Source organism: Hetaerina americana, unplaced genomic scaffold (genome assembly GCF_022747635.1).
Source record: "Hetaerina americana unplaced genomic scaffold, ioHetAmer1.1.p SCAF_5, whole genome shotgun sequence".
NCBI lineage: Eukaryota > Metazoa > Arthropoda > Insecta > Odonata > Calopterygidae > Hetaerina > Hetaerina americana.
Genome location: NW_027287095.1, coordinates 94432692 through 94457783, shown reverse-complemented (window position 1 = coordinate 94457783; position 25092 = coordinate 94432692). Strand labels below are relative to the sequence as shown.

General features: G+C 42.7%; 2 protein-coding genes across 3 annotated transcripts in view; one reads left to right on the top strand and one right to left on the bottom strand.

The window, feature by feature from the left end:
* Window positions 1-457: 457 nt before the first annotated feature.
* On the bottom strand, window positions 458-12361 carry LOC139694173 (uncharacterized). The gene is made up of 4 exons (XM_071592602.1): window positions 12323-12361; window positions 9900-11990; window positions 6449-6899; window positions 458-1403 (listed from the first exon to the last, which is right to left on the bottom strand). The coding sequence occupies exons 2-4, from the start codon at window positions 11856-11858 to the stop codon at window positions 1006-1008; spliced, it is 2808 nt and encodes a 935-aa protein (XP_071448703.1). The 5' UTR covers window positions 11859-11990; window positions 12323-12361; the 3' UTR covers window positions 458-1005.
* Window positions 12362-13342: 981 nt separating this feature from the next.
* The window catches only part of stmA (Protein EFR3 homolog stmA), a 76476-nt gene continuing 64726 nt past the window's right edge, over window positions 13343-25092 (top strand). The window contains exons 1-2 of one of the 2 annotated variants that reach the window (XM_071592953.1): window positions 13343-13438; window positions 13621-13697. In XM_071592953.1, the coding sequence (XP_071449054.1) occupies window positions 13676-13697 (22 nt within the window). In that variant the 5' untranslated portion in view covers window positions 13343-13438; window positions 13621-13675. Of the gene's footprint in view, window positions 13439-13620; window positions 13698-19556; window positions 19841-25092 lie in introns of those variants that run through there. The other variant, XM_071592952.1, reaches the window with a different exon arrangement.

The following is a 25092-nucleotide window of genomic DNA, read 5'->3' as shown; positions in this document are numbered from 1 at the left end:
ATAACAAAACTGCTCTTAACAAGGTGGGCACTCAAGATGCAATTGTTTGCTTTCAATGAGACTTAGAGAGCCAGTTCTTTGTGCGGGATATGCAGATGTGGCATTGTGGTGATGTGAAAAGCAGAGAAGAGGACACAAAAGTAATAGAATTGATTATTTTACTCATGTAAGAGTGCCATACGATGTGATGTTTTAGGCATGGAGGGATGTAGCCAAATTGAAATCAAGATGGCAACAGGATGCTGCATGGTATCTAACGTATATTCCTTAGACATGAGCTCTTCTTCATTTGATTTGCTTTAAAAAGCAGTTTTGGAGGATGTTTGAAGGGTTGTACTGGGTGAGATAATCAGCAACATATTTAAGTGACAAATTTACCAGTAAAGAGTAACTGTAAAACTAATTTTGAGAAATTGATACATATCAATTTTCCAAGTCACTTGCAATGGATAATTTTGGATATTTCTTAAATGACATCGAAACACTCTGTTGACAAAGAGGGAATGGGTACAAATGCCTTCCAAATGCAGCCATAATGGATGCAATGGCACCATCACCCGAGTGCCAGAGATGAGGAATAAATGCCCAGAGCTACATCTAGAGCACATATGAGGAAATGGATCGTTAAGAAAAAAAGATTTATCACCTGGAAAAAACTGAAACAAAATCCAGAGTGAACATCAGTACTGGATAAGTAGCAACACCCAAAGTAATTATTATTATTATTGTTACACATTATGGCGGGTATTTTAACAACAATGTACAACTCAACATGGCTTTGCGATACTTAGCAGAGAGCTGGTGGTGTGTGGGAACAAAAATGAACAAAGACCCAACTTCCAGGACAAGGGAAGATCAGGAAGGGGCTTCAGGGGCGGCAGCTCAAGGAGTGGCGCCTCGTCCGCTGGCAGAGATGGATGTCGATGCACGCAAGGAGGGCGGGCAGATGGACGTGGAGGATGACTTTGTCAGGGAAGGGCACAAGATGCAGCGCAGCAATCCAAATCAGAGTTTTGTTTCATGCAGGTTTCTCACGCCACCCCTGGCGCTCTGGTGTGGCCTTGGTCTAAGAGGGCGGCTGCTCTGCTGCACCCCTGAACTTGGCTGCTGCTGAGAAGTCGTGGGATGGTGGTGATGATGGTGCATGTGGTGTCCGTGAGGCAGCACCACCTCACTGCTGGCAGCACCCATCGTGCCCATGCCAGCGGCAGCATCAGCACCACTGCCGCCTGTCGTGCACAGAACGGTGGTGGGAGATGGGTGATGGTGGTGGTGATGGTGGTGGTGGTGATGATGGTGGTGAGGCTGGTGCTGGTGGTGGTGCAGTGGGGGCTGCTGATGCTGGTGGTGCGGATGCATCTGCCCACCACTTGACTCCTGCTCGTCACCTGAATCAACGTCACCTGTGCAGGTAAGACACGTTGCTAAGAAAGTGATGCCACTACAATGGGAAGAGGGCGCACAACACCTATTTTTTTAAAAATTCTCTTCCCACGAGTCACGCATGGACCGGCCCACTCTTATTTGAACACACGGACAAAGTTCAACCATCTACCTGTCAGAGCCAACATTTGTTTATCGTCCTTCTAGTTTGCCTCATCTGTTCCTAGACAATAGATATAGTGAAGATATTGTCAACACTGTCAAATAAAACATTGTATGAACATACATCAAATTTCCTGAGTTTTTCAGGATGGTGGATACCATGAATGTGTCATGCAGGCAGGTAGTGACGCCGGGTTTCTCTCCACCCTTCCCTTCCCATCCAACCCTAATGGTGCAAATGACCTTAGCTGTCGGTCGCCTCCCCAAAAAAAACTACTACTAACACAGCAATGCTCAAAGTTTGAATCACTTATAGGCGAGTGGGCACTCATGCCATCCTTCGAGCTAAGGATAAATCAGCAGTAGCAATAAAGAGATGAAACTTACATTCTTATGGAGTTATAACAGGTTCAAAGTGATTTTTAAAAGTTATTAAATAGCTGAGATTCTCAGGGTTATCACTACAACATGGGATAAATCCCCCTTAGCATTCAGTACAAGCAGATAGAAAACTTACAACTTTTTTAATCCTACACAATGTTTTAACACACTTTTCAATGCATACTATAATCTTCAGATTAAAAAATCTTTCCGTGACAGATAAGTTCCACAAAGACAAGCCTGAAATTAATGATTTCATTCAGCACTTTTTATCAAACAAAATTAACCCAAATACTTTGCTGGATGATAAAACACAAAGAATAAAATCAGGAATGTACTCCACAGATATTATACTTGTTGTTTGAAAAATACCCGAGATTTTATTATTATTATTATAATAAGGTTATCTACCTGTTAAGGTAGGTTTTTGGATGGACACAACTACCAAATAAATATTTTGTGACTCCTTTCAAAACACAAAATCTAGCTACCTACTCTACATCAGGTCCCTCTTCATCTCTGAGTACTTCCTTCCTCCCTTCATCCCATCCAACATCCCTATCCAGCTCCTTCCCTTTCCTCGTTTGCCCAACATTCTCCCCCCTATTGCAGTCTTCAACATCCCCCCCTTCATCCACTTTTGTCAATACCCCCTTCATCCACTTTTCCTGCCTCCATAGGATTTCTCCCAACAAACCCCTCTCTTCGCCCACCATACCAAGTACTTCCTCATTGGTTTTCTTCTATGTCCATTTCACCTTCTCCATTCTTCTCCACACCCACATTTCAAAAGCCTCCAGTCTACGTCTATCATCCTGCTTCAATGACCACGTTTCCGCGCCGTACATAGTTACTCTCCATATCAAAGTTTTTACGAGTCCTTTCTTAATATCCTTACTCAACGTCCCTGTCATCAACTTCCTCTTCCTTGTGACAGCCTCTTTGCCTAGTGCAATTCTTTTCCTTACGTCCCTAATACTTTGACGGTGTTGCTCCAAAACACTTCCGAGATATGTAAACTGTTCTACCTGCTCTAGTTTTTACCCTCCTATTTTCATGTTTAATTTAGCATTTTTCTTTCTAGAAAATTTGAATGTTTTACTAATATTGATTCTCATCCCATATCTGTCGCACTGAATTTCCAATTCACTCAGCAATGCCTCCAACCCCATGGCTGACTGAAAAACTAGAGCTTGATCATCAGCAAACCTAACTGATTTTGTGAATTCCATTTCTACTTTCATTCCTGCCTCCAGTTCTTCCCATGGCTCTTTAATCATTTCTTCCACATCTACGTTGAACAACAACGGTGATTAATAAAATATAAAATATCAGTTTACTCATGCTTAACAGATTTAATGAAATGATTTCATAACGACAAACTCTTGCTAAACTGGGCTGGATCGGAGGAGGGATGGACCAAATTGGGTGAAATCTGGACTATTGAGGTATTTGATACTTGCAACCCCATGAAGTCTTTTATCCCCGATGATTTTGTTCCTTTGATGATTGCGATCAACTTCCAATCATCCCATTTAGATTTTAAAGCCTAGTGGCTGACCTCTGGTGGAATTCTTAGAATCTACAATAAGTAGGAGCTCACACCAAGAGACTCATCGTGCTATTGTCCCCGAGCTGAGAATTTACTAGGGTGAAACTTTTATGTGACTTGACTATCATAAAAATAATGAAACTCCAAGGAGTTTCCAAACACCATATTCGAAAGATACAAAGAAAGGACATGGTAGAAATAAGACACTGAATCAAAAGAAGAGTTGGTCTTACAGTTTGACTTTGCAGAGAACTAGTCAGTTGTTTTTCTTAGAATGACAGACCAGTCATTCTAAGGTTGACATAAATCACTAAACAGCATATTGCCATGCGTGAAATGAGAAAGAGTATAAAAGGTGACAGAATCAGCTTCTTAAATTACTTCGATCTCAAAGAGACACACTGTAAAATACAAGAAATGTTCAGCCTTAAAATGCTCCAAACAGAGGCAATCTTGAAAGCCAACAGAACACAAAATTGCTGCAGAAGTCTATTATCCATTCTTAGGATCCTTCTGGAAGTGCCCGAGGTCAACAGGCCAGACTCCTCAGCAAATGATCCACTTACCCACTGGTGGCATCCAACAAAGAGCTTTGGATTATCCCTGCCGACACACTCCACATTCTTCCACAACTCTCTTCTCAGTAAATGCTGCCCACCTATGGAACCAACTCCCCCAACACGTCCCCCCTGCCCTACTGATAAACACCATCAAAACCCAAGACAGATGCCATGCCATGAAAAACTCCAGACAAACACTATCTATCAACTCCATTTGACCATAACCCTTCAAAAATTTTACAATTATAGTACCTGACCAATGATGGCCTATATTTAGTAATACGAGAGTCATTCGATCCTAATTCCTTAGAAAATCTCCGAGATGGTACTCTTAGTATTTGAAAAAGTTTGCCTTCAGTAAGCCTCATCTCTCACTAGACTGATGTTCAAGGTCCAGCTATATCCATCACATGGTTTCATTTTCATTGTCAATTGAAATAACAAACTTTTGTTTATTTAGAAACATTGAACAAAATGAGTACTGTGCAGTGATTAAACTCTTCTATTTAAAAAGCTAAAAACCAAAGAGATCAAAGCCAAGTTGGATAAAGTTCATGGTGCATCTGATCTGCTCCTCCTGTGCTTGAGTGTGTTTATGATTCGATAAATGACTTTAAACATTGCCATAAATGAAGAACGTCGTTCGGGATTAAAATCACATCCAGTAGAAGTGACTTCCTCTGAAAAGATTGTCAACATCCATGATAGGGCTTTGAGTGATTGATAAATTAAAGCTCGCGACATCCTTGAGGCCACAGACATATCACTATGTAGTGTTTTCAATTTTGCACTAAAAACGAGGTGAGAAATAATTCTCAACAAGATGTCTCATGAAATAGTTGAGGCTACAAGCATATCACACTGCAAAAGGTTAATTTTGCATGAAAAACTGGGCGTGAAAAATACCTTGGCAAGATGGATGCCATGTTTGCCCTCAGTGGAGAACATACACAATTGAATGATCAATGCGGAGGCTAGTTCAGTGCTTCTCTGTTGCAATCCTGACAAGTCTCTAAATCACGACATGACTGTGGATGGAGCATGGATACACTACTACAATTCTGAGACAAAGGAACGGTTGCAACAGAGGATTTCTAAAGATGAATCAGCCAGAAGGCAACATCGGTGATATATTCGGATGATACCTGCGGAACCATCTACGCATATCAATTACTTGCAAAAGGGGCAAATGATAAATGATATGGGTTGTATCTTTTAATGAATAAGAAAAAGAGTAAAAACACAGACTACAGGCTTTTGAGGTGTAGGTATGAGGAGGAATGGAAAAAATAAGTCGGGCAGGGAATAAAACTTATGAAGTTAAGCATCACTTCTTAACTTCATAAGTTTTCCTTAAGAAGAAATGCCATGGGCAAAGAGACGAAGGAGTATAGAAGGCAAAAAGAGTAGAAAACAGTGAAAGGTAGTGAAGGTTGAAGGCCATGACAGAATGGAGAATCTTAGGCAAGTGGAGAAGCGGAAGGAAGAAGAGAATGGACTTTTTAGACCACACTAAGGCAGGTTGAAGTGACCAAGAAAAGAAGAAGGGCAAATAAGGTGATGCTCTCATGATTCATGGAAAATATTTTCAGGCACCGATTAAAACCCACCTTTAATAGGAAGAATATTTTGAATGAATAATTAGTTTTCCATTTTTATGTAAATCTTTGGTTCTCCTTCATCGCTTTTCCCAAAGTCGCAATTTAGAAATCTCTCCGCTTAGCAGTAGTAGTATTTAGGGGCGGCGACCGACTGCCGAGGTCATTTACGCCATAGGGGATGGACAGGAAAGGATGAAGGGTGGAGAGAGTAACCTGGCGTCGGCATTAGCCTACTCTTTACGAAAGGCGCCAAGGGGTCCGCAGTTTAACGTCCCATCCGACGGACGGCGTACTTTACTCAAAGTGCCCTCCACAAAGCACCTCAAGTAGGGATACCTCTGAAAAATATTCAACACCACCAGGATTTGAACCCAAGCCCTCTCGGTGGGAAGCCAGGATAATAGCCACCCCACCAATCCCGATTCCCTCAACAGATCCATCCTCACAACATTTGCTATTTTCCCTTTTAAATAGGTCAGGAGAAATGAGTTAATCATTCTTTAAACCCATTTTCAAACATAACGGTTAGACCATTGGACAATTAAATCCATTATTTAAAGGCAAGTTCTTCAGTGCTCCTGTCAATAAGGGAGAGGTGGGTATAAAATTAGTGGAAACCAATCAATTTCATAGCTGTGACAAATATTATAGATGCTGTAACGCCGTAAGCATGAGGGCACACAAGAGATTTATTAAAAATTTTCCCCTTATTACCGGATCACTAAAATTAAGAAATGTGATCATCCCATGACAATCACACTGCGTGAACTTCCTTGGCCAGAAACAAATCGCAGGGAGTAAAAACTTACCATCACTTGAGTTCGTGGATGCCACAAAATACTCCGAGCGGATGGCCTTTCGTGACTTTGGTCTGCGGTAGTACTTGAATTCGCGTGGCAGCGTGTACGAACGAGGCAGGGAAATCTGACTATCAATGTCCGAGGGGATGCGGTATGACTTGTACATGGCTTTGTCCCTGCACTCTTCCCCCTGCCCCCGACCGCCCCTCCTCTTGCCCTCCTTGCCCCCACTCCCGTCTCCCGCCCCCACCGCACCACCGCCTCCCCTCTCCACACCACCCACGGCCGCACCCGAGTGGTTGCTGCCGCTGAATTCGTCCGAGTGCCCACACACCCAGTCCAGGGGGGTCGTGCCTCCACCACCACTGCGCCCCCCCTCCTCCTCGTCCTCCTCCTCATCCTCCTCCTCGTCCTCCTCCTCCTCGTCGTCCTCCCCAGCACCCTCGTCATCCCGCAGACCCTGTGCACAAATAGGAGGAAAAGAAAAAGTACTTGACATGACACACTAAGTACACACATGATCACACAAAAGCTATCTCACACCAAGTAATGAGTCAACCACCTTCCACAGCGATGAAATGAATTACCCAACTCTGTATTTACACATACACACACACACTTCATTTAGAATACAACCTAGGGTTTCGATGTTGGACGTCATCATTGGGTGGTCCTTGAAGAAGACAACTTAATACATGTACCTTCAGAGGGGGGGGATGGGAGGGGATGGGATGGGAGGGTGGAAATGGTTAAAAGGAGGTTGAAATGTAGATGGGGTTTGTTTGGGAGGGGAGGGATACCCCTTGTGGGGAGCACTGGACGTAAAACAGATAAATAGATAAAGTAGATTCTAGATTATTAACTACTAATGTTTTGATCATGTTATTTGTATTTTTAGGTCGCGTTCTAAATAAAATGTGTGTGTTATTATAAAGTTACTCATTTCATTTCAATATGTTATGCATATTTCATAAAGTTATGGCAGAGACAACAAATTCCACGGTGATATCTGCTCCACATTCATTGCAGCATAAGCTTTGTCCTTTGAATTGCAGCGATAGATTCCATACCATCACCATAAACAAAGCCTAAACATTTCCCGACGGGCATCATGATTGGTTGACACTAAAATGCCAACAATTCAAACATTTAATTTAAATTATTTAACACATTCCATGTTTTAGTCGCATTATAAAAGAATATTTATTCTAGCATAAATCAACACTTAGCATTTCAATGGAAGTAACATGATTTTGGAGACAACTATCACGCCTTTCACGCTGGGTTTCTATCCACACTCCCTCCATTCCCTAAATGTCCTATTCCTACCTATATTACCCACCTATCTCTGATTAAAAAAAATAACCTCGGGTGTCAACCAATTCCCATTATAACTAATTACTCATGTTGCTACTGTTCTGCATGTTAACAGCTTTCAACCTTTTCCAAGTTCCCCCGGTCAATATTTTTATTTGAGATATTCCAATTATAAAAAATTTAGAATTCTGACAGTATTCTTAATCCTGGGGATTAATATTAATTAATGTTTATTAGGTGATAAGGCAATCGCACTAATGACATGAAATAAGTAATAATGGTACCATCAAAATGACTGAAACAATAATTAATTAAAAAACCACTATATACAACCATATTTTAGAATGCTCACTTCAATAACTCGGTGAGGTTTATACTCCCAAGATCTGAGGCCTTTTAGTAATGTATTCAGGATGGGAAATCGTTCAATTATTTATATTCATAATTCTTTAGTTTTAAAATCTCCATTTTCTTGGATTTAATAAAATATCAAGCTATGTCCACAGATAGAAGTTTTTTTCCTCATTTACATTGTTGAAAAAATATTTGCCAAAAATTACACCAAAAGCAATAAAGAGGACTGGTTTTGTCAATTCTCCGCTAAGCATTATGTTCCTATGATTTGAGTCTTCTTTCTGTTATGGTGGGTGGTAGTGACATGAATATGTAATTTACACCCGTCTCCTTACAGTTTTCATGTTTACTTATTGTTACGTCATTATTAGATTAGAACCTCATACACTTTCTCGGAGCACCCTCGACAAACACCATGAAAAACCTTTGCCAAGCACATTCACAGGTAATCCCAACAAGAGACATTCTCTCCTTTCCCACCTTGGCTAATGAAATTTTAACACAGCCAGAAAAATTTTCCCTGCAATTTACTTCAAGCATTACTTAATATATTCAAACTGGCTGATCGACTTCAGACACTACATTAATAGAAGTTTGCACTTATTTAGGAAGAGATTGATTAAAGTAATCAAGACCAACATGTATTAGGGCTGTTAAAATTCTTCATGAAAAACTTAATGCTCTGCGTGAAAGCCTGACGTAGTAAATGAAGCCACGGGCGAAGGGGAGGTCAGTGACTTTCTTAATGTCATGGGTTGGAACTACTGGCACCTCTGACAGGCTACCTGACAGGCTCAAAGTCAGCATACCAATCCTGTTCTTCTCTGATTATTTAATTTTTGGTGGAGGTAACTATATGCTGGCAAACAGCATTCACATGACCAGCATTTGCTGAAACTATAAAACTTATATACCATAATCTGCAGGATACAATAAAAGTTAAAATCAGTGGGGCTGTTAAAAAGTGCTATTTATTACGTATAAAACAATTACTTCCAGACTTAATAGTCATGAATTTTGTGGAATGCTTTTCAGTGTATATAAAGCTTCACTAATAATTTTTAGCATAACCATTGGCCTAATATGGTGCAGAAGAAGCATGACCATTTAAGCAAAATAATAGGTTGGAGGTTTTTTTTTTAAATATAGGCAAGAATTGGAAATGTAAATTGAAGAGAAAGAAAAGCAAATGAAGAGGCACTAGGCATGGTGGGGGAGGAGAAGGGAGTGTTTTATACATCCAAAGTAAGCAGGAAAGATGGATGCTAATCACTTTGATTGGCAATGGGATGTTCATGACTGATTTAAGGTTGTGTTTTTTTTAGAAGACAGAAATAAATGTATTGCTGAACAATGGCAGAGGCTGTGTCCCTCGCAAGCCTACCTTAAACAGTAGGATACCAATTATAATAATGACAATGAGGCATATGAGCTGCAAAGTATCACCCAGCAGTGGCTATAGCTGTGTAAATTTTTTGTAGAATGAATATTTAAATAAAGAAAATTAGGAAAAAAACAATTATAAATCCTAAAAAATACATGGAAGGCTTTCATCCATTGTTCCACTAAAAATATGCCCATAAAAACCAAGAATTTAACCATCACTTGCGAATATAGGTAGGCACCTATCCCTGAATTACTGCGCTACTGTAACGTTGGGGGTTTTCTATTAACTCAATGTACGTTGCAAGCCGGGCTGTCAACCTGGGGAGTCCCAGCACGCACACATACACAAATACGTGCGCCCGTGCATAGATGCTTAAGAGAGCGGCCATGCCGGAGTTCTCACCATTTCCTCCTCCTCGTCATCTTTGTCGCCGTGGCGGTGGTAGTAGATCCTCGAGGACTGCGGAAGGGCGGACCCGCTCACGACCCCTCCACCGCCGTCCAGATACCGTGGCGCCAGAAGGATTTCGGGCGTGTTGGAGCGCCTCTGCTTTCGGGGCGGAGGCACGACGTAGGGGAGATGCGGAGGGCAGGGCGGTCGCGGCCACGGTTGCCTCTTGGCGCGGGGGATGGGCTGCCTGGGAGGCACGCCGCCCTCCCCGCCTCCGGGGCATCCGCCGGGCGGCGGCCGCCTCTGCAGCTTCCCTTGCTCCATCTCCTCCTCGATGAGGCGCAGCTCGGCCAGCTGCTGCTCGCGCTTCTCCCGCAACTTCTGCCGAATGTCTACCCGCGACCCCACGCTGCCGCTACCCTCGTTCTCACTCGACCCCCCGGCCACGCTGCTCCCCCCCGCCGGCACCGCCACCACCTGCGGCAGAGGCGTCTTCCAGAAGGGCGGGGGGAGCGGGGCGACGGTGGTGGCGCTCCCCGACGGGGCCACCACGGCTGCCGGTGGAGGGACGAAGGTCGTCGGTTTCTTCTTCTTCCTCTTGGTGGCGGGGTTGAAGCGGCAGTTGAAAACTCCTGGGGCGGCGTGGGGGAGAACCCCGTTGGAGGAGCACCCAGTCGCGCCGCCGCCTGGACAGTGGCCGTTCATGTGTCCCCCACTTAGCTTTCCGAAGGATCGGATGCCGTTGGGGCGTAGGTTCTGGGTGTTAGAGGGGGAAGAGCCATCCCCGATGCCCCCGGTGCCTTCGCTCCCCGCAGCATATCCGTGCTGCCGCTGGTGATGATCGTATGCATAGTGGAGTCTTCGAACGTGGAAAAATCTATAGTAGAGGAAGAGGAACAGCATGCCGGAACCGAAAAGGGCGAGGGAGATACATGGAACGGTGGTGCGGAGGGCCGAGTTGTCGACCTCTTCGTTGGCCTGGGCAGAGCGGGAGCCTACCAACCATGCCGTGACTAGGAGGGCGTTCTCGAGGAACATAATGACGTAGAAGGCCGCCATGCGACACCGAGGGCTCTCCTCCCTCAGGTTCACGTAACACAGGACATGCACGAGGGCCAGGAGGGCAGACAGCGCGGCTCTTCGGGGTCTGGAAAATCCCTCACCATGGAAGGCGCTCCTCGGAGACACGAGCCACAGGAACATGGAAACCCAGTGCAGGCCGAGGACAAGCAGGACCCACCGGCCGTAAGCGGCCGCGTACGCTGCCAGGCAGACTGCCCTACTTCCCACAGTGCCCAGACGCCACAGGAACTGGGATACGACACCGGGCCACGTGAGGACTAGCCGTCCGATGTAGCGAGGTCGAGCAGCGTTTTTACCAAAGGAGGCCAGTGCCCAGCAAACGCTGAAGAGGGAGAGCGCGGTAGAAACGAGGGTTAAGTCGCTGAGTTCTTTGGGAGCAACCTCGGTCCAAATGAGGTGCAGTTGCAGCAGCAGCATTGGGGCAGCCTCGGCGAAGGCATGAACGAGCCGTAGTACGCAGAGCTCTCTTACCTCGTGCTTAACCCGCCGAGGATCAACGGGCATGAACAACTTGAAGTAGCGCCACAGAACCCCGCATAGAATGGCATGAGTCGCGAGGATGGGAAGGCTCTGCTTTCTGCATGTGAGTTTCGACCACGCGTATTCGCTCTTTCTCCCAACGTCTTCTTTGCTCTTTTCTGTGTCAGCCTGGGCAGCATCACCCTCACGGGGACATGGATTCTTCCCCAGGTACCACCTCAACGAAACCACCTGGCATATTATCAGCGACGAGATGATGAAGACGAGGCAAACCACTACCCAAGAGAATTGCTGCTGCTCAAACAGAGCGTAGACCATCACCACGTCGAAGACGACGTCACAAAAATAAGAAGCGAGGGAAATGATATTAAACAGAACATCACATAAGGGAAGAAATTCATGAGCCATCTTTCCATGCGAATGGGTGCTGCTGTCATTCCAACGGGCCTTCGTGAGGATCAGGATTCGCCAAATGACGGAATTTTAGGATGGTCATGTTTCGTGACACAACGGGATGCATTCCTAGAGCTCTACTGTCACCTTTAATAAAAACAATGGCACTGTCAAACAATGGACAGGTTAACTGTTTGGCACACACTTTAACAATGCAAAAATACAGTTTACAGCATGATTACGCAATATAATTCCATTACGCCAATCAAAAATCTCATAAACTGCAACTTTTCCATGGTTAATAAATCGTTAATTACCAAATGCATGCATTGTTTGTGCTATTTCAATAACCAAAACATTAGATGCCATACGCAATAATGCGGACAATCACGTCCGGGAAATAATATTTATCATGGTAAATTAATTCGTTTGCATTAGTGGGCAATACAAAATGTCATACTGTGATAACAATAACTCACATTTACTAAATTGAACAACATTCCAACGTCGACGCCATGAACCTACGAAATTAACATTTCATTAGAACACTCCTGCCATCTCATGGAGTTTTTATGAGCTAAAGATCACAATAACGTAAAGCGGAAAATATATCTTTGAACTGATTCACATGTTCCATTCATTCATTGGCATGCGGTCATTTCCGATAACTATTTTCAAATGGTCCCATACTGGTTATGAGAACTTATTTTTCAGAGGAGAGAAACTTTCTTTAAATACCGATCAGCTATGAACTGTCAAGAAGTTAATATCCGGAAGAATACACTACATTAGGTGTTAATATTTATGGATGGTCAATGTACCCATATGAAACTTAAAAACACGGAAATAGTGTTGTTAATATACTATTAATGTTGCTTAAGGATAGCCACGCGATTTGAGCGGTAACTATTCAAATATAAAAATGTTTTTAATCATATAATTTAAATTCATGACGTGTTAATTTAAGGTCGTTTCCTTCTCAATATTTTGAATTCAGAATTTTGTGTTTTTAAACAAATATTGAAAAATACCTTTTACATAGCAAAATGGAAGGATCCATAGAAGTAAAAATACACTAGCCTTTCACTTCCGTAGTTGTTGTTTAATGATAACCGTTTACCTCATCTTAACATTTCGGAATTTATTTTTTATTACCGCGTGAATATTTCCAAACTCCACTAGTGTTTCTCCTCTTGCTATTATCCTCCATGCGTTTGACCGAGTTTTTCAATGTTAAGCATAATTTTTTTGCTCTGATTTCTCAAACTTTATAGTTCAACCTTCTGATTCACTCAATTGAGCTAACTCATCTTGAGCCAGCGCGCGAAAGAATATCTTGCTTCAGTAAATCAATGTCATCTGATTATTCATGGGGCTAGGCTTATAAAATCATCACTATTTAATGTAAATGTTCATCAATAAAATATTCTTATTCAAGAGGTACCCAATGTGATGGGAAAACAATAAAAATACAGATGAGCTATTCAAATTTAAAAAGTGTAACATGGCGGTCGCTCGCAAGTTAGGTGCATGACCTGATAAATGTGTACGGTAGGCGTGGTGTTTTGTTCCGATGTACATACATTTTCTTGGAGGTTTGTTAGAAATGTATTGAAAATCTATGTTTATTATTTGATTTGGCCTCTGTGCAAGACTGCTATGAATGTCCATCGTTTTTAGCCAAATTCACGTCGTTTGGCAATTAATGCATTTATGGAAATCTTTACTGGTGGCCTAATCGTCATTAAAATTACTAATGGTAGAAAAAATCTTTCAGGTTTTCCTGATGAATTGATTAAATGATGATCGCAGATGATGTTGCATGAAAGGTGATGGGGAATTCTCATACAACTGGTTCGTAATCATTCTTTATAATTTATGCCGAATCATTGGCAGACAACCGACTTATTTGGAGCAATTTTTAGAGTTAACTTTTCGTGGATTTTAGAAAATATATTTTATTAAGTTATTCAGCTGAACGTTAAGGCAATGAGTGTCGTGGACTCTTTTCTGTTCCGTGCGGATTCATGTCATTTTTTCCGTATTGATCATCGAATTCATTTTGCATATTTTCAGCTTATCGAGCCTGGAAGTAACGATTTTAGCCATTACGCTAAACAAGCTTTATTACGTACTTCTTAAATACAGTGTTACTGCCTCTGGGCGACATCAACAGAATCTCGTCCCGCCTGTTACATTATCATAATCTACATTATTGAGCAAAAATGCTTTTGGAATTGTTCAGTTTAGCTTACCGTTAAATCTCATCGTCACATGAATCATTAATGGCATTAAAAATTCACTCGATTTTGCAGTGATTCTCTGCTCATTATACTCGTTGATTTTAATATAAGTCCGTTACTAGGACAATCTGCATTATTTAGTTGCAAGTTGTGGTTCATGCTCTATGTGAAAATAACAGCCTAAATGTTTTATTTTTTGATATTTGTATGTTGTGCCCCTTGAGTTTTATTTTGTTCACTGTTACTGTGGTACCTATTTTGTTTTTATATCTAATTGTGTCATTATATGTTCGGCTGTTAAGAAGTGATATTTTGTGCTTGTGAGTGATTTTCAGTTTTTTTATTAGTCATTGAGAGTGATTAATTTGTTAATACAACTGGTGGTACTGCTATTGCCACTATTGGCATTCTTTTTGAGGGGTACTATTATAGAGAAACAGTAGGCCAGTATTTTTTTTACAGATTTTGATATCATTTTCCAGGAAATCTATGTTTCCCTTAGTGAGAGTCCACTGTGGATAAATAATGGTTACATTAGAAAATGTTTCATGGGAATGGTGTACTTATACAATATTCTTCATGTATTCTCGGGTGCTTCTAGTGCTCATTAATTTACGTGCCTAGTATCACAATGAGACTACTAATAATTACTTATCATCTTCTGCACCTTTGGTTTGATTATTATCATATGAGACTAATATTTGCTAAAACGTAAGGGTGTTTGGGGATGTGGAGCGCCCTGGAAAACTCCTAGGTTCTTGAGAGTTGGGTAGTGGAAGGTCAGGTGGTCCTCATAGAAGTCAACTTGGAATATATTTATATGCCTTCTGAGAAGGGAAGGGGTTGGTCTGAGAGGGAGGGTGGAGGGGGAAGAAGGTTAAAATGTAGGTGGGAGGAAAAGAGAATGACATCTTTCGGTGTCAATTGTAGACTTGGAAGAGTGGTTGGTCTAGTGGGGAGTGGGAGGGATGCAAAATTTCTTTGGCAAGTTCATCCTTGCAACCGTCGCATTTCAAAATTTCCAACTGCTCCAAGGCATTGAGTCTTTGACATTTATTTTCTAAATGAAGAATTGTAGCCACAAAGTCACTTTTGTGGTCACTTTTGATGAGGTGCTTCGCAAAGAGGGAGGTTATGTTCTTATTTTTTTACACACGTTTTGTGTTCTTTTAGCCTTTCTTTAAATTTAAAGTGACAGGCATGACAGCTACTGCAGCCATGGTATCAACTTTAAAGTTAAACTTATATCTATATATTTGTTGAAAGTGACATAAATGCTCATTGTATCTTTGTTTGCATGGTATAAAATCTTTTCAAATTCATCCAAAGCCAAAGGCTTGAACCCTTGGCCTTATGAGACAGTTCCCTCTGAGAATTGCTGGTAAAGCATTTGCAGTTTCCTGTCAGACCAGTAGACCCGTTGAGCTGCCTCCTTCATGAATCAGACAGTTCCGTTGATGGCACCTTAAATTTCTTTTCCAGGCCTGGGATGCCTCTGCTATTAGGAAAAATAGTGAACCCTTTGTAATCCATGCCATCCTTGGCTAATCATGCTGGACTTAAGCTGAATGTTAGATCACATTTCAGTCCTTACTTCTCGCCCTAGGATATCACATTTTGAACGTGCATACTCGCATATCTCCATTTTCCTAAACTGTTTACTTGTCATGAACAAGCTCCATTCTTCCTGTAATGTCTATGGCTTTACAGAAATTAATCCTCTTTTGTATCAATCGTACATATTGGTGCACACGTATTGCAAAGCCATTTTTTTCCACCATTTTTGCTGAACCAACTGCAGATTGAATCTGTTAGGCAACCCAACAGCTAAAACAAGCCAAAATCCTCCCATGGCTGCCATCGGTAACCATATTCTTCAGGATCATGTGTAAACACATCAAGTAACGCCGAGATTGGTTTGTTGAGCCAAACCAGATCTTGCTTCATTAATCTTGTACAGCATGAAAATATTTCAGACACTGAGGTTAAAGGGCTGTCCAAATCCTTGTGCTATGAAGAACTCTGCCTAAGTGCGTGGCTTTTTTAGGACAGAGAAGAAAACTAATGCCTGTCTCCTGGAGTAAGCTGACAAGAAAAATTAATTCCCTTCAATAACCCCAGTTCGAAAAACCCAAGGTGACTTTTTTTGTCATTGGTCACCCGGGAAAAACTTGACTTTCAAATTAATCGTTGTGTGAAATGAGGTTCAAATTTCACTCTGCAAACAGTGAAAGTAGGCCTTATGAGTTTGATTGTTTATTAGTTCAATTCCAGGAACCAATAGGAAAAATTATATGCTATGCCTTGGATTTTTACCTTGATGCTAATTTAATTTTTTTAAATCTTTAGTTCCAGACTCAATAAATGGGGTGCTTAAATGGAGTGAGTTTGTGTTATTTCGTGCCAAATTTAATTTCTTTTCATTCTTCATTGAATGGGTTGCATTAGATGCAAGAGCGGTAGTCTATGTGACATTGTTACTTGGAATAGCAAAGATAGTTGACCGATTGACTCTCAAAGTATGACTCATGCCATGGCACACAACCCTCTTTGGTATCCAAATAAGTTCAACTTAAAATGCACTCTACCATTTCTGAGTCCTTCATTCATTATGAAGTCTTCAAAATTGTTTGAGCAGAACTTCTTCTTGAAAAAGGAAACTTTTCATCAATTTCAAAAGAAAAAAATACCAGGAACCACAGTTGTTTTTGTTGCTTAAAATATTTAGCCAGCATTATTCCTCAATTTTGTTGAGAAATTTTCTTCTCTCTTGTAATTATTCCAGTTGATGTTTCTGACTGGGGTCATAAATGGCTCATTCTACATAATGCTTCAGAAATTAATAAGGAAAGAAAGCATAAATAAATGGAGTTCTAATTGGCCATTGTGAATATGGTCACACATATGGGTCCACAAGGATTCTGGTGGTTAGGGGATGAATTTGTGATTTTCGGTTTCACGGAAATGATTTAGTATGGTCCTGACCTTAGGAAAACTCATTGATTGAGGATATTATTATTCGCTAAAAGAATGATTATCTCATGTTTTTATCTAACTAATAAATAGAGAAATGTCGTTTGGTTAATGGTTAATGAATATGCTTTGTGTTTTACGTCCAGAAAAATATAAAATTTTGTTTCAAAGGCTTTTGCTTTAATGCTAGCAAAATAAAATTGATTATTCATCTGTATTTTGATATAATCTTAATATGTCTCTGATTCACCTTACACTTTTAAGCTAGCTAATTAGGACTTATTATTATACTTTTTGGAAATACCATTACAAAGTGTAATTGTTTTTTGGAGAATAAGTTTTACACCCAGACCCTCCTAACTCAGCAGCGCTCTATTTTCTTGATGCTGTTCCAGGGCTCTGGATCATTTCATAATGTACGGATAGACTTAGTCTCTAATTATAAAAAGGTACTTATTTAAATCCATCTCCAAGCTGTGCCATAGGGAAGAATAAACTCTCTAAAAGACTCGATGTTGCATTGCGTAGGCCTAAGCTGACATTTTTTTAATGTGAAAGCCTAATTTTAATGCAGCATTGCATGTTATCTCCATTTTTGCATTGTACAAACTAAACATGTTAAAACTTGCAAAGGCCACTACTGATAAAACACTGGAGTCAAATAAATCAAACTCATCCTATGTCACTCGTTAAGCAGATAGCATAGCATAAAATTGCATGATTGCAAGAGAAATTTTCTGAATACTAATTATAGAACAACTCTTAGTTTGAAATTAATGGTTAATTTCATGTATCTTTCATGTGTGCATGTTGTTGAATGTGGATCGAATCTCAATCATATTTTTAGTTGCTCAGAAATTGCCATTTACACTGTCTGCCAATTGGTTCTAATTTTTCTCTCCATAATTTTTTTGGCATATCCTTCTGTTCATTTAGCGTACTTGAGTCGTTGGTGGTTAGGTATCAGTTCCAAACATAGCTGTGGTGATGACCATCTATTTAACTATTAAAATTAGGTGATCGTTTGACGATCTTGATGGCTTCTCAAATTTATGTTAAAACTTTTAACCATATGGAAGAGTGTATTGTGCCACAATTCTGACTTGAAATGCTTTGCGAAGGTGGGAGTGATGCACTGGCTTGCCTCAAAGTGCTCTGTTGTGTTCAATCTACCTGCTTACGATTGATTGGCCCTTTCGTTTGCCATATGTGGCTTGGGCCACAGGTTCGTAGAATCTTGCATCGACCCATTTGTAGAGGTGGACTAGCATATTTCACTCTTCGGAAATTTATGTCAAAAAAAATCAATGGCTGTGAAAACCTTTAATCAGAGCCGGTTGATTCCATTTTGTATGTTGTACTCTGCACTAGTAGTATATTAGGAATATTATGTAATGTATTATATTTCAGTGGAAAAAAATTAACTGCATTATAAATGCTTTAAAATTTTGGTTATTAAACAGTGTAATTTATTTTGGGCACTTGCTTTACGATCAACCGCTGTGTATTACTTACTGAATAAAAACGTGGGCTTTTTATGTTCACGTTCGTCACCTTCCGTCACATTCCCAAATCACACTTCAACGCCAAAGCGCTCTTTCTTGTCGATTGTAAAAATTGAGTCGCGGAATAGTTCTAATTAATCTTAGGGCTAGCAGAGTAAGGAAAAACTTCACACAGCTTTGTTTAATTGCTATGGTTACGCTTACACCGACTTCGTACTAGAGTGTAACATTCTCTCCGGCGTATATTGACTTTAAAAAATGTGTTATCTTTTGCTTCATGCTTTGGAGAAAGGTAGCTCTCCACTGTGTCAAAGACCTTTCTCCAACGTGACAAAGATCGATATTTAACCTTAGAACACCCTCGCTTGCTATGAAATGTACCTGGTACTCGATTGGCATCGCGAGAGCCCGCAGATGCAGCTTCTCCATCCTCCCTTCATCCCACCCCCTCGGGGGAAGATGATCCGGACATCCCTCCAACACTGGACTTCCCTCGGGGCTGTCCATGGCTACGGAACCGCTTCCTTCACAAATGTCGTTTTTCTCGTCCAAGCGCCGTAATTCCGGGGCGTAAACGCACGAAGCCCCGTAATATCCGCCCGAGTCGAATGTTTATGTTAACGACGCCGATACCATTCTTGGCCGCCGAGAGGAGCGCGGCGCCACCTGTAAAGCAATGCGAAAGGGATAGGTCCCATTTTTTCCCCTCTAAATAACTTAATTAGCATTCGAGAAATATCGATCGGGGCGGGGTGGAAGGATAGTCGGACGACTCTTTTAATTTCTCCAGTGGACTTACGTAAAAATCCATCGTCCGGAAGCCATTGCATCTTCCGTCGTCCCTTCATTTTCTCGTTCTTGATCCCACCACCGCAGCGCGCATCGTCACACGCGCCATCGACTTTCCGCCCCCCGGATCGAGCAACCCTTCTCTCTCCCCCCCCCCCCTTTTCCATCTCCGAAACCCCCGAGCGCCGGCGTGTCAGGGGAAGTGGCGGGTTCAGTCGGGTGCGGACACTTGCCCCCGACGGAGCCGACCGACATCGTCTCGTGGGGGACCCCTTTCGCCTCCGATTCTCTCCTCCCCTTCGCCTCCCGTGTGCCCCAACCCGGGCAATGACGATCACCCTTCGGTGTCGTCCCTAGTCGGGGCCCGGCGATCGTCTTCTTCGCGCGCGCGTTTGCTCCTCCGCGATGGCGTTCATGAAGTGCTGCTTTGAATCCGAGCTGCCGGACTTCCTCGAATCGGTGGTGCAGAAGTGCACGGACCCAGGGTGTGAGTACATGCATATTGTATCGCTTTTAACCCTCGGCTCGACCCCTTCCCGCCTCCGACTCCCCCGGCATCGATCGCTGCTCCCTTCGCCCTACTTCCTCGGCTGCGACGGGGTGGAGGGGGCAGAAAGAGAGCATCATCATCCCCCCCCTTTGCTCCTTCCCCCTTCGCTCCGCGGCACGTGGGGTGCAGCCGCTGTACCCACAGCGTCCCTCCCTCCCCCTCCGGACCCTCTCGTCACCTCTTCCCCCCCTCCGACTTCCCTTTCATTCATGCCCTAGCACACTCGTCTCCACCGTGTGGAAGGGACGCCACGCTTTCTCCTCCGACCACCGCCGGAGACGTTCCAACCCTTCCGCCTCGGTACAATCCCTCTCGATTCCCTTCCAAATGTTAAAATACTCCATAATTACTATGTGGACATCTCATTCATAGCGTAGTATTTTTCTCACAGTTCATTGGCTGTCGATCGCGAGTAAGTTTAAAGGATAACCTCACTTAAATGTTTCATTTTGGTTTATCGGTGGTTCCTTTCGCGATGCAGCATTTTCACAAAATTACCTCTCCAGAACTATTCTGTATCTCAATTTGTGTTGGAATTAAGCGACCAGTTTCAGCCTGAAATGGCGAAACCTCTTTAATTATGCATAGTGTGCGACGAGAGTGTCGGGTTATTATTAAACATGGCCAAGGACTAGAGGTGGGTTTTTTTTTTGCGTAGCCCGATTAGTTCATTGAAAAAAAGTGCCTATTGCATTGAGAATACGTAGTTAATACTGCGGAAGAGTAATCCATTCCATTGGAAAGATGTTCCTTTAAGAATCCAGCAATATTAGATATTTCTTGTAGTATTCTCTCTCGGATGTTAAAGCCGAGAGACCTGTTTCGTGGATTAAATTTGAGTTTCGGATTCTGATTTTGTCAAGATGTGAAAGTGTGGAGTGTTTGTATTTATAGTTGTGTTTCAGTCTGTTAATTCGTAAGTGTAAATCGAAGATCTTTGATTGCCCCTCTCCATACATCTCATCTCCAGCGTTTCGCCGACCATGGCTCCAGTCCGCACGTGTGGTTTAAGTTCACGAATTAGGTCCCACCTCCTACGGCGTGAGGTATTATTGCGTGCTCGTAATGGCTCCTCTTGAATCGACCCGACTTATTTATTTAAAAAGACACGTGGCGAAAAAACTAAATTCAAATATCAAAGGGTTTTTCTATAAATAAAACTGAACGTTGAGCAGCGATAGCGAGCGAGGTTCGCTTCACGGAAGTTGTAGGAAGAGGCTTGCACTAATCTGCACGCGAGCAGTACTCCACACGCCAAGATCCTTAGTGAGGGCGGAAATGAAAAGGCTCACCATCACAGGGGCCAATTTCTCAAAGCTACGAGTCAATTATTAAAAACTTTATAAAAATAATTGTGTACCTAAGCGGAGAGATGGAGATCGGGATTGGTGCGGTGGCTATCGTACTGGCTTCCCACCCAGAGGGCTCGGGTTCAAATCCCGGCGGTGTTGAATATTTTTCAGTAGTATCTCGATCCCTACTTGAGGTGCTTTGTGGAGGGCACTTTGAGTGAGTACGCCTTCCGTCGGATGGGACTTTAAGCTGCGGACCCCTTGGCGCCTTTCGTTAAGGGTAGGCTAATGCCGACGCCGGGTTTCTCTCCACCCTTTATCCTTTCCTATCCATCCCCTATGGCATCGCAAATGGCCTCAGTTGTCAGTCGCCTCCCCTAAATACTACTACTACTAAGCGGAGAGATTTCTAAATTGCGACTTTGGGAAAAGCGATGAAGGAGAACCAAATATGTTTGCAATGCGAGAGTTATAAGAAATCTAACTACAAGGGAGTTTTGACGATGGATTTGAGGAGGAGGTCACTGTTGTGGACTTAAAGAATTGCCAGAGGAAGAGTAAGGCGCGGAGGTGATTAGTAGAACCTTAGGCTTACATTATCTTCGTCTGTCGGCATTAGAAAGAGTGAGTTGTTTGTTCCCCGACTTCGCTTGGTGAGTAGGTCTTTTCATTTTTTATTCGTGATTCCGTCCCACCCGTCGTTCATTGCCGGTCTCTCTAATTGCTTCTCAAGTCCGTCTCTTTACCCTTCAGTTGTGTCTCACCGTCCGTAATTTCTTCAGACTGTGTCCATCCATTGTATCCCTTGTTAGCGGTGCCTACTGGGCATCTCCTCGGGTCTTCCTTGGCCATTTTATGTGGGATTCCTCGGCGATGGTTCGCTCGGTCCATTTAATCTCCGTCAATTTTCTGTCATGCTGCAGTTCCCCTGCCGCAACTCCGCTCTTGGTCAAGGCCAACGGCATTTTCCCCCTCTCTTAGAAGAATGAACGTAATTCAGGCTAGAGGTCACGGTGATTCTCGTTTCGCACTGTCCACGCGTAATTGTGGTCGCGAAGGTCTCGAGTATGGAGATCCTCGGGTGTGTGTGTGTGTGTGTGTGTGCTGCGCCTTAGCTTTGTAGCTTTACAGTACTTTGATTGGCGTTATTTTCTTATGATAAATGAATTGCTGATAAATGTTTGCTGTTATAATCAATCATATGAATTGCTTCTTGGTTAGAGCGGAATAGTGATGGTGAAAACTTAAAACTTAGAGCACAAGTCAGTTTAATTTCGTCGGTGTTGACCGAAAATGAACAATTATGGAGCATAATAAATGCCAAAACTTTGATTTTCCTTGGGGTTGTTTCTTACGCCAATGGGAATGGTGTTTATTAATTTAGCGTTGGTCATTTGGTCAGTAGGAAAAGCTTAACAGTTTCAAGTTTAACTTTGTGGAATTCCTTCATGTTGAGGGTAAAAAGAAGTTTTGTACTTCCACAATAAAGATTTAATATTTCACGACCATGGTTTCGATGCTGCGTATCATCATCAGGTAACATGCATCAACATTTACTGCTCCCATACTCCCCCTACTTTACCCCCCTCTCCTCTCCCTTACACCCCTCTTGGAGCCAGACTATATAAGTTGAAAATAATGTTGATACATGTTACCTGACGATGCGAAGCATCGAAACCATGGTCGTGAAATATTAAATCTTTATTGTGGAAGCGTAAAGTTTCTTTTTTACCCTCAGTTAGAAAAGGATTTCTGGTAATAACGCAATTTGAAAAGAGCATAATGGCTTCGCTTGAAAGGTCGGTCGGAGAAGACAGAATGTAATGATCTCGCCGCAGACAAACCTAATGAATCAACTGTTTTATCTCGCGCATCAAATCTAGTTTTCATACCACAAAAAGAGCAGTAGATAGCCATCATTTTAGTTTGCTCTCCTTTAAAAAATATATCCATATTTCGTTTCAACAAGTCTTTCAGTGAGGTTTTCCAGGTATAACAGATGTGCATGCGTAGCTATACTATCCTCATGTCTTTATTTCATGAATACATCTCCTGATAATCCAGAATTAGTTTCCTTTGGAGTATTTCTGAACGTTTATTTATGCTACCTAATTGTAACTACGAGCATCATACGCCATTCATTATTTCTTCAGGCAAATTTCAATTATTCTGCATCTACAACCGTCCCATGGGCTACGACCTTGACGTGGTGGAATGGCATGAGTGTTCCGTTGACCCCATGAAGTATACTGGCGTGGGAAATGATAATTTCTCCAGTTAGGGTCATCCATGGCAGATGTGTCGGAAAGTAGGATCCAGACGAAAGGCGTCTGTTCCTCAGTAGGGCGGTCATTTCAATGATGGTAGCTAGTGAAAAAACACCATTTGATCGCAACGGGTGGAGTGGGTACATGGAATTATGATTCAATAAGTAGGCGGGCAGGGAAGCTGGAAAGCACGAAAAGAGAACTGGAATGGATAAAGGGGATAAGGATGGGTTAGTGTGTGGTGAGATGGAGAGTCAGCGGGGGTTGCCAGGAGTGATAGTTGCAGAGTAATTCATGGCTAGGGGAGTAGAAATGGGGAAAGGGATTCGGTGCTACAGGAACAGGTAAGTGATGGAATTCCATTAGTAGAGACAAAAACTGACCCGACCAATCTAGTGGTAACCCAGGTGTAAATGTGGAAAAGTAGTCTCTGGAATCAGCCTGCTCGTGCGATCAATGAAAAGAAATTATTGGGAGTTTGCCAGGAGAGGAACACCAAATAGTAGTGGTGAATTGGAACGAAGTGGTAGGCGATGGGAGGATTGGGAGAGTACAATATCTGTCCCAGAAGTAGTAGGACTGAGTCGATTTAAAAGAAATCATTGCCAGAATTGATACATTCACTCCTAAGTCTTCGAAGTAGGGCCCTTGTGCGTCCACACCCCGCTGCCAGCGGGTTCTCCACGCCTCGTACGCCTTCTGGAAGGCGGCGCCTGGAATGCTGCTGAGCTACCTCGTCACGGCCTGTTTCAACGCTACCGCCGAGCCGTGGTGATGTCCTTTCAGCACGGATTTGAGTCGGAGGAAGAGGAAGAAGTCTGCTGGGGCATTGTCTAAAAAGTTTGGATCCTCACTCACATGGTCGAGGAGCTCTTGGCAGATATCCGCGTGCGAGTTTCATTTTGTTCCTCCGAGAGCACTCGCGGCACCAACTAGGCACACATCTTTTTCATGCCCATGTTTTCGCTCGCAAGTCGATACACATCACTTTTAGGGATGCCAAGTTTATCATAAACCATACAAACACTTAATCTGCGATCTCTGTCCAATAATTCCGAAATCTTGCAATATTCTCATCACTTTTTGAGGTCGAAGAGTGTCCTGAACGTTCGGCGTCTTCAACATCTTCTCTGCCCTCCCGAAACGACTTGTGCCGCTCAAAAACACTCGTTCTACCCAAGGCGATATCACCATAAGCGGCTTCGAGCATGAGTCTCTTTCCCGGTTTTGCTCAGTTTCAGGCTAAATTTGATGGCGAAGGGCTGTTCCAATTACCAGTTCATGGTGGAAGTTAACGTGGTCACGTTATAGAGACTTCGCAAATGAACGATCCGCAAAGGCCGGGAGCCAACTTCCACCGGCCTCCAGCGTTCCCTGAGACTCCCCTCCCTCGAGCCAAGGCAGAGAAACCACCGCCCGTCCGTCCGTCAATCCGGAAGGCTTACTAGTTTTGGGATAGGCCTTGTACTTTAAGGAATCAGAAGAGATCGCGGAGAGAAAGCATTCAAGTTCTGCGGACGGAGTTTGATGATAGCTGAAATCTGGTTCTAACATCTTCTCAGGCTTGGTACACGTGGGAGATGTCTGGAATGCCATTCTATTATATCATGGTTGGACACAAGTTTAAGAA

Coding starts and splice junctions, on each gene's coding strand:
- LOC139694173 (XM_071592602.1), bottom strand. CDS start 11,858: ATGGCTCATGAATTTCTTCCCTTATGTGATGTTCTGTTTAATATCATT. Junction 6,900..9,899: donor ATGACGAGGAGGAGGAAATG/GTGAGAACTCCG, acceptor ATTTGTGCACAG/GGTCTGCGGGATGACGAGGG. Junction 1,404..6,448: donor ATCCACGAACTCAAGTGATG/GTAAGTTTTTAC, acceptor TTACCTGCACAG/GTGACGTTGATTCAGGTGAC.